This window comes from Pongo abelii, chromosome 20 (assembly GCF_028885655.2).
Source record: "Pongo abelii isolate AG06213 chromosome 20, NHGRI_mPonAbe1-v2.0_pri, whole genome shotgun sequence".
Lineage (NCBI taxonomy): Eukaryota > Metazoa > Chordata > Mammalia > Primates > Hominidae > Pongo > Pongo abelii.
Window position 1 is genome coordinate 47,061,852 of NC_072005.2, and position 9,130 is coordinate 47,070,981.

General features: G+C 49.9%; 1 protein-coding gene across 14 annotated transcripts in view; it reads left to right on the forward strand.

Moving 5' to 3' along the window:
• Nucleotides 1-8,448, forward strand: part of HNRNPUL1 (heterogeneous nuclear ribonucleoprotein U like 1) — a 44,327-nt gene extending 35,879 nt beyond the window's left edge. For 9 of the 14 annotated variants that reach the window (XM_054540468.2, XM_054540465.2, XM_054540461.2 and 6 more), the window contains exons 11-15: nucleotides 2,624-2,792; nucleotides 3,750-4,034; nucleotides 5,054-5,343; nucleotides 6,728-6,949; nucleotides 7,521-8,448. In XM_054540468.2, the coding sequence (XP_054396443.1) occupies nucleotides 2,624-2,792; nucleotides 3,750-4,034; nucleotides 5,054-5,343; nucleotides 6,728-6,949; nucleotides 7,521-7,637 (1,083 nt within the window). In that variant the 3' untranslated portion in view covers nucleotides 7,638-8,448. The remainder of the gene's footprint in view (nucleotides 1-2,623; nucleotides 2,793-3,749; nucleotides 4,035-5,053; nucleotides 5,344-6,727; nucleotides 6,950-7,520) is intronic. The other 5 variants (XM_024236501.3, XM_024236498.3, XM_063719508.1 and 2 more) reach the window with 1 other exon arrangement.
• Nucleotides 8,449-9,130: the final 682 nt, after the last annotated feature.

Consider the following 9,130-nt stretch of genomic DNA (forward strand, 5'->3'; position numbering starts at 1 on the left):
ACGGGGCAGTTGTACCACATGGAAGACCTCCAGGACTGTCACTGCATGCCCTCGCAGTTCCGAGGAATCAAAGTAGGATCACTTAGGGGCAAAAAAAAAAAATGCAGAATGGTCTGGGGCCATATTCACCCTGGCACCTACCTACTCTGGGCTTTTGTGTCAGAAGAAAATTATATTTAGCTGAGGAAGCCAAACTCTTTCTTCCTATGACCAGATGCCACGTTCTGCTTTGCTTTTAGGAATGGAGTCAAAGAAGAGTAGTGGGGAGAGGGGACTTAACTTTTCCTCTGTAACATGATGTTCCTTTTCAAACCATTTGTGGCCCAAGTGCTCTTTGTGGGCCAGTGTCCAAGACCTCAAGAACAGTATGTGTGTGCCTGTCACCCACATGACTGCCCACATCCTCCTTTGTGAGGGTAGGGACACTTTCCCTGGGGGACAGGGAAGAACATTTTTTCCTGGCGCATGTTTCAGGGCCAGAGGATCTGGTTAGTTTAAGCAGCTGCACCCACGGCCCCAGAACTTGCAGCAGATCTGTGCTGGAGTCCCTGGCCCCTGGCTAATCCACATCCAGCACCCTGTTCCTATGTCTTAGAAGAGGATCTCTTGAAACCTTGTTTTTTCCTCAAGCTTCAATTTTCCTTGGTATTTTCCATTGGGAAGCTTCTCCTGGATAGTCAGTCCTGTAGGCCTTACTTTCAGATCCACTCTGGGTGTTGACTTTTCACTGCCCACTCCTCTGGCACTTGCCAGAGATTTTTACATCTGCAAATCCTCTCCAGAGCCAGGACGAGGGTGATGATCCTTGTCTTTCAGACGAGGAAATTTGAGACTCAGGCTACTTGGGGACTTGTCTGAGTCTCACAAATAGTAAAGGGCACAGCGGGGATTTCAAGCCCAAGTTTCTTCCCCAAAGCTTGTGTTCATTCCATCCTGTCTCACTGTTCCTGCCTTTCTGCTTGGGAGGTCACTATAAGCTTAACCTTTTCTTTGGTCTGAGTTGCTTCAAGTCAACATGACAGTATAAATACCTACCCAGTGATGACCACATCAATGGCAGCTCACAGTTGTTGAGTGTTGGCTATGAGCCAGGGCCTGGGCTTAGAGGAGGGCTTTTACTCATATGGACTCATTCAGTCTTCACAGCAACCCTAAGACATCCATGCCGTTTTCCCTTTTCAGGGCTTGATTTTACAGAGGAGCAGGCTGAGGCTGGGCCATCCCAGTGCACTGCCTGCTTCCTGTCAAGATGTCTTCTGCCCTGCAGGCCACCTGTGTTCCCCTACTTGAGTAGTTTCTTGCACTTTGTCAATTGCTTTATGGACATTCTCTTACTCAGTCCTTGCCAGCCCAGGGAGGGAGGCTTTTCAACCCCGTATTACAGATGAGGCAACTATAAGGACTGGCCAAGGTATGTTAGTAGCCACATCAGGACTTGACCCTAGACTCTTTGCACCCAAGCAGGCCACATCTTCAGAATACATTTTTTTTTTTTTTTTGGTCCATTTGTACATACCCCTTTACAGACTGTTTTCCCCATCTGTGGCTTCTTTCTTGGGTCCCTATTAGAGCCACTAAAAAATTGTTTAAATGCAGTTAAAAACTCCTTACTCCATTTCTGCTGAGTTCCCAAGTTTCCATAGGGAGGGTACCTGTATAGGTGCCTGGGTCTTAATTCTAGAGGTTCAGGCTCAGGAAGTCTCAAATGAAGTTTGGGCTGCTCACTTTTTAAGTAGTGTCCACGTGATTCAGGTATACAGGCTGAGTCTATGGAACCCTGAATCCAACAGAGGTAGGCCCCATTCCCAAAAGGCCCGACATGAAGGAGGTGTTCAGTAAATGGAAGCCGATGTTGTTACTGCTCTCAACCACATATGTGCTAGAGCATCGCTCTGCCAGCACCAGCCCAGGACACACCTGCCATCACTTAGAAGAAGGGAAGGAAACATTAGGAGCAAAACTGCACTTGTGAAAAGCAGAGACTCCTGACGTGTAGAGCTTGCTGGTTAGAAGCTTGTGGGTGAGGCTGATGTTTCAGAGAAGGACTGAGGGAATAAAAGAACCAGTGTTAATGAGAACAAACTACAAAACTGTCCAAAGGAGCTGGTTAATTAGTAGCATAGCTAATCTATAGGTATTACACAGCCATTAAAAAAGAATACTGCACAGAAATCACATAGGTATTTCTAACAGTGCATGGAAGAAATTCATTCTTCATTCTCTCTGGGAAGTAGGACTGGCACTAAGGGAACACAGGGGTTTTTCCTCTAAACTTTATGCCTTATACTGTGAATTTTTTTTACCAAGACTACGTATTAGCTTTTAGAATAGGGAAAAGAAATTGTAAGGTCCAGTACCAAGAACAAATAGGATTAAAAAGCAAAGTCCCAACCATTAGGAATCCTTTGCCCTGTGCCTGTCTGCAGCCACTTACCTAAGTCAATTCATTTGCTGAGGGTGACTCAAGAATCTTCAAAGTAAAGAAGAGCTGTTTCCTGAGTTTCTCTGCTTACAAGGAGCACTAATATCCTTTTCTCAGTCCCTGGCCTACATAATACCCCTCAGAGGAAAAAACCAACTCTTAATGTACCATCTCTTGCCTCTTCTGTTACCTTACCCTTAGACAAATGTTTATGGGTCAGCCCAGAGACGAAAAATGAGACCATTTGAAGGCTTCCAGCGCAAAGCTATTGTAATTTGTCCCACTGACGAGGACCTAAAAGACCGAACAATAAAGCGAACCGACGAGGAAGGGAAGGATGTCCCAGATCATGCGGTCTTAGAAATGAAAGGTAGGAAATGAGTGCTTCCCAGAGGAATGTCACTGCAGGGTCCTGGAGAGAAGAAGCTCTTTACTCAGTTTGTCCTTCCCTGGCTCCCTAATGATTTCTTTTTTGATCTTACTCTTTCCTTGCTTCTGCTTTGTCCCTTCCTTGTCTACCACAGCTGTGAATGGAAAAGCTACCCATCTCTCTTATGTTGGGGTTTTCAGGCTGGATGGGGCTGGGGCAGCACGAGGGAAAGGATGTATGGGAGCTACAGCTGAAAGTCCTGCGTGCTCACCCTGCCTCTGGCCCCAGATGGGCTGACTGTGGGCAGGCCCCAGTTTGTTTCTCTGTAAAAATAGGGATGGTGATGCCATCTGTCTGACCCATTCCCTGGGGTGAGGCCTGAGGGAGCTGAGCACTGTGTCTAGGTGGGTCTTAGCCACCTCTTTAGAAAACGGAGGAGTCTTTGTTAGCCCCTGACACTTAGCAGGCTGAGGGGTTGGGGCTTTGTCTACCTCTTTCTCTCTCTCTCTCTCTCTTTTTTTTTTTTTTGGAGATGGAGTCTTGCCCTGTCACCCAGGCTGGAGTATAGCAGTGTGATCTTGGCTCACTGCAACCTCCGCCTCCTGAGTTCACTCAATTCTCCTGCCTCAGCCTCCTGAGTAGCTGGGACTACAGGTGTCCGCCACCATGCCTGGCTAATTTTTGTATTTTTAGTAGAGATGGGGTTTCGCCATGTTGGCCAGGCTGGTCTTGAACTCCTGACCTCAGGTGATCCACCCACCTCGGCCTCCCAAAGTGCTGGGATTACAGGCGTGAGGCACCATGCCCGCCCTTCTGTCTGTGTCTTTCTTATTCACTACTCCAGTTTTCTTCACCTTCTCCCTTCTGGAAGGCCACTCTTCTGGGTGGAGGGGACCAGACTTCAGAAGGTACTGACCTCTTCTTCTTGTTCCCTTTGGGGTGCTTCCTTCCTCCTAGCCAACTTCACCTTGCCAGATGTTGGGGACTTCCTGGATGAGGTTCTGTTCATTGAGCTGCAGCGGGAGGAAGCAGACAAGCTAGTGAGGCAGTACAATGAGGAAGGCCGCAAGGCTGGGCCACCCCCTGAAAAGCGCTTTGACAACCGAGGTGGTGGTGGCTTCCGGGGCCGCGGGGGTGGTGGTGGCTTCCAGCGCTACGACAACCGAGGACCCCCTGGAGGCAACCGTGGCGGCTTCCAGAACCGAGGGGGAGGCAGCGGTGGAGGAGGCAACTATCGAGGAGGTGAGACATCTCACACACAGCACTCTCCACTTTCTGTTCCCAGGTTGGGGCTGGGCTTTCATTGCGTATTCAGTCAGTAACTGAAGTTTTCTGAGCTCCAGCTGTGAGTTAAACTCTGGTAGAAAACTGAAACAAGTCAGACACGGAGACCTCAGAAACGCTCCCACTGTCCCACTCCCCGGACATTGCTTATGAAGCCCTTTGCCCATTTGCATATCACAGTGCACATGCTGTCACATTGCTGTCATTTTTGTGAACCTTCCCCCATCTGACCATGAGCTCCTTGGAAATAGGGTCTAGATCAAAATCTATTGGAAATGGGGGCTACATCTTTGGCCAGGTCTGAAGAGGACTAGATGCGACTCGTTCATGGCTGTCACCAGTGCTTAGCTTCCTCTCATTTTTTTTTTTTTTTTTTGAGACGGAGTTTTGCTCTTGTTGCCCAGGCTAGAGTGCAATGGTGTGATCTCGGCTCACTGCAACCTCTGCCTCCTGGGGTTCAAGCGATTCTCCCGCCTCAGTCTCCCGAGTAGCTGGGATTATAGGCAAGCACCACCACGCCCGGCTAATTTTGTATTTTTAGTAGAGATGGGGTTTCTCCATGTTGGTCAGGCTGGTCTTGAACTCCTGACCTCACGTGATCCACCTGCCTTAGCCTTCCAAAGTGCTAGGATTACAGGTGTGAGCCACCACGCCCTGCCAGCTTCCTCTCCTTGAGCATCTCCTTCCTGCATATTCAACAGCTATTGAGATGCTGGGACACAGAAACCCAAGACTGCCCTGGTCTCTGCCTCACCATTCTTGCAGTCCAGTGAATGAGACAAACCTGTCATAAGGGCTGGGACAGGGGAGTATGCCCGGGGGTCTAGAGAATCCCAGAGGACATGCTTTGTTGTTCACCTTGAGTTCTTGCTCTGCACCTGGCCATGCCAGCTCACAGTAGTCACCAAGACAACCCAGTTCCCTGGGGTTGCCATTTGGGAATGATGGTGCCTTTCATCTGGATTTCTCCAACACAGGTTTCAACCGCAGTGGAGGTGGTGGCTATAGCCAGAACCGCTGGGGTAACAACAACCGGGATAACAACAACTCCAACAACAGAGGCAGCTACAACCGGGCTCCCCAGCAACAGCCACCACCACAGCAGCCTCCGCCACCACAGCCACCACCCCAGCAGCCACCGCCACCACCCAGCTACAGTCCTGCTCGGAACCCCCCAGGGGCCAGCACCTACAATAAGAACAGCAACATCCCTGGCTCAAGCGCCAATACCAGCACCCCCACCGTCAGCAGCTACAGCCCTCCACAGGTGAGAGAATGAGTGTGTGTTTGTATGTAGTGGTCGCACGTGTGCTCTTGAACCTGAGCAAGTTAGGTGGAGGTGGATCTGGGGAAATCAACACATGCCCCAGCTACTGGTCTTCACTCTAACCTCTAGCCTGCCCTTCTTTCTCCCTGGCCGTGATCTTGACTCAGATGGACCCTACACATTCTCAGATCCCCTCCAAACCCAGGAGTAAATGGAGACCTTCCCAGAACCTGCTCTTCTCCCACCACCCTCAAGGGGATGGGCTGTAAGCACTGATCCCTCCAGCAAGTACATTATTCTTGGCTAGTGTCACTAACCTCACTGAATCCCCAAGAAAGCACTTGACTGGAGTCACCCCTTGCCCAGGCTGGCTGACCTCTTTGTCTTTTGGACATAATAACCAGGATGCTAAGATTGCTGAGGACTTGCCCTCTGCACAGAGAGCTTCAATCCTGAGCAGCTCCAGGCTCAGTTCCCGTTCTTGGAAAGCCAGTGCCCTGACTCTGGTATGCACAGGCTCCTGTAAACCAGAGAGGTCTTCAGTTATCGCACAGCCATTTCCCGAGCACTTTCCTCATGCCAGGCCTGGAATCAGCTGCCAGGAGACCAATGGATGGTTCCCAGGCCCAGCTAACTAGAATATTTCCTAGAACAAGGGTTGGGCAGGCACAGATCCAAACCCCCAGCCCCACAACATCCTGTTTCTGTGAGCCTGAACAAATAGCTTCCCGTCTCTGGGCCTCATTTTCCTCATAAAGGTGTTAGTAGAAGTCCCTTCCAAGGTTTGTTGTGAGGAATGGGTGGCACTATAGCTCTGGGACCAGGCAGACCTGGGGTCAAGTCCTTTTACCTTGGCCCAGAAATTTCATCTTGAGCCTCAGTTTCTTTCTCTTTAAAACGGTGCTAGTGGGACCTACCCCTAGGTTCTATATGGAGATTAAATGACGTAATGATCCAACCTGTACTTGGGAAGCACTTAGTCAATTGCCACTACTGCTTCTCAGCAGATCTTCTAGTAACAGCTACCACCACCTGTTGAGTGTCCAGTGGTTTATACACACAAGCTTATTGGATACTCAGGGCAAGCTAAAGGAGTTGTTCTTGTTCTATTGTGATTCTCATTTTATAAAAAAGAAAACTGGGATTTCAAGAAGTGCCGTGTACCTTGCTCCCTGGGGGTCTCAGAGCTGGGGTTAGAGTCCATATCACAGCCCTGGGGCTTGCCCTTCATCCTGCCCTACCATGGCATGGAGCTGGCTCTCCTCCTTCTCAGCCCACAAACAATGTCCACCAGGCAAGGGAAGGGCCCCTGTGGGCCAACCACTTGCAAAGGCCCTTTTTCCATCCCAGCATTTCACATCTGCAGATTTCCTCTATTTCACAGAGCTTTGGCTTTTTTCCCTCCACTTTCCAGCCGAGTTACAGCCAGCCACCCTACAACCAGGGAGGTTACAGCCAGGGCTACACAGCCCCACCGCCTCCACCTCCACCACCACCTGCCTACAACTATGGGAGCTACGGCGGTTACAACCCGGCCCCCTATACCCCACCGCCACCCCCCACCGCACAGACCTACCCTCAGCCCAGCTATAACCAGTATCAGCAGGTAGGTGCCAGACTGGGGGCCAACTGGATGGAGAGACTTCCATGGGCCCCTCCTGGGTGTGTATTCCCAGACTCAAGTCCCTGCTTATCCCTAAAAAGACAGCCTGCTGGCCTCGGCCTGGCATTCATCTGGTGCAGCCATTCCATTTGGTCAACACTTCTGCACTGGTTGCTAGGTAATTGGTATCCTAGCCCCCTCCACAGTCCAGCAAGCGAAGGGGAACGGCTGGCCTAAGTAGCAGGGGCCTCAGAGTCCTCTTTCAGCACCATAGACAGGGGGCTCCAAATCCTGCTGCAGGTTGGTGCCCAGGCCCCCCTACCTGTTACTAAATCTTTTGACTATGATATTTAGCTATACCCAAAAGGCACTGGGTTGACAAGCTGAGACCTGGGCTTCAGTCCCTAACTGCCTGCCTGTGTGGTGTCAGGTCTTTCCAAGGTGCCTTGATTTCTCTGTCAGGTCAACTGTTGTCACTGCAGCTGTCTCTGCCCTAGGTGAGGGTGGGGCTGGTGGGGAGGCTAAATGTGGGGTAGATGCAGGACAACTTGGTGTTCTTGGTTTCTTTCCCCAGTATGCCCAGCAGTGGAACCAGTACTATCAGAACCAGGGCCAGTGGCCGCCATACTACGGGAACTACGACTACGGGAGCTACTCCGGGAACACACAGGGTGGCACAAGTACACAGTAGCCAGTGTGACCCAGAGGCTCCCGGAGGCCCCTGCCGGCTTCCTCCACCAGCGCCTGCCTCGGCCCCTCCTCTGCCCCCGCCAGATCTGGTGGTGCTGGGGATGGGGGTCATCCCAGGGCTGCCTCCCTCCAGCCCACTGCCTTCCCTCTGAGGGGCTTCCTTCCCCTCCATAGGGCCAGGCATTTTTTTCTGGATTCAAACAGGCAACAATGACCTTTTATTTTCTGTTTGTCCCCACCTCCCCAACCTTCCACCTCCTGTTCTTCCTACCTTCTTCCTTTTTGACTAAATAATCCCCGCCTCCCTTGATCATACAGTGAGGCTACAGTGACTGAGAGGAGAATCCCCTCCTGTTCACTCTCCCAACCCTGCTCCAGCCCCTCAGCTTCCCAGACCCTCATGCAGTTGGTTGTAAATTCTCCCAGGAGCTGTTTTACTGTCTACTTTTCAGGATTAAAAAAAATCAAAACTTAAAAAAAAAAAGTTTAAAAAGCAAAATGGGGAGGGAGGAAGCAGTGACTTTTTTTTGGTAATTATGCGCTTTTTTTTAATTTTTAGAATTTGTCTGTTTTTACTGTGGGTCGGCTGTTGATATTTCATCAAGATAAGCATTTCTTTCCTGAGTTCAGGTGACTGAGGAAGAGCCACAAAACAAAACACAACAAAACCAAACCACAGAATCATCTTTAACCCAACTTTTTATACGATGCCCAGTTCCCCATAACTTTGCACACAAGCTTCTGTGTTCAGTTGAATTGTAACTGCTTTTTGTATTTGGAGAGAGTGTGACTATTGAACTTGAAACCTTTTATTCCGGGCGTCTTGGTAGTTTCTGGTGGGATTCAGTGGGTGAGAGGGAAGAAGGGGAGGTTGGGGGGCTCCTTCCCTTCAGAACTTGAAGTTTCTCCCACTGCCTCCTCTCCAGTGGTCTCCCAGGTGCCAGACCCAAAAGCTTTTCCTACAGTGATACCCTTTATTTTTACTTCCCCTTGACTCATATGTTTTAACATGATTTTAACAAACTGCACTTATTAAGAAATGTGTTTGCCCTGTTTCGTTTGGTTTCGTTTTGTTTTCTTTGAATAAATGACATGGCACCTCCTAGCAGGAAGGAAGCAGGGTTGAAACCCTGAAGTGTTACTGCAGTTGGCCGTTAATTGGGGTGGGGGCCTTTTTAAAGGGAAATTATTTACTCATTCATTAAACAACTTAACTGAGGGTTTCATATGCCTGGCCCCGATTTTGGTGCTAAAAATGCACACTTAAACAAGGGTCCCTGGTTTAAAATCCACTAGTTCATTTTTAAAGTGCTTCTCTGGTTCTCTACCTCTCACAGTCTAAAATGCCTCCAGGAGTTTTTGAGTAAAGGACGTGGAACAGGCCTCTAGGTGGAGGGATGGGTGGGACTGATGGGACAGAGACCAGGGCTGGTTTGTTCGGGATCATCACTGGGCATCCACAGACCACCTGCCTCAGGCCTGGCCTGTGTGCAG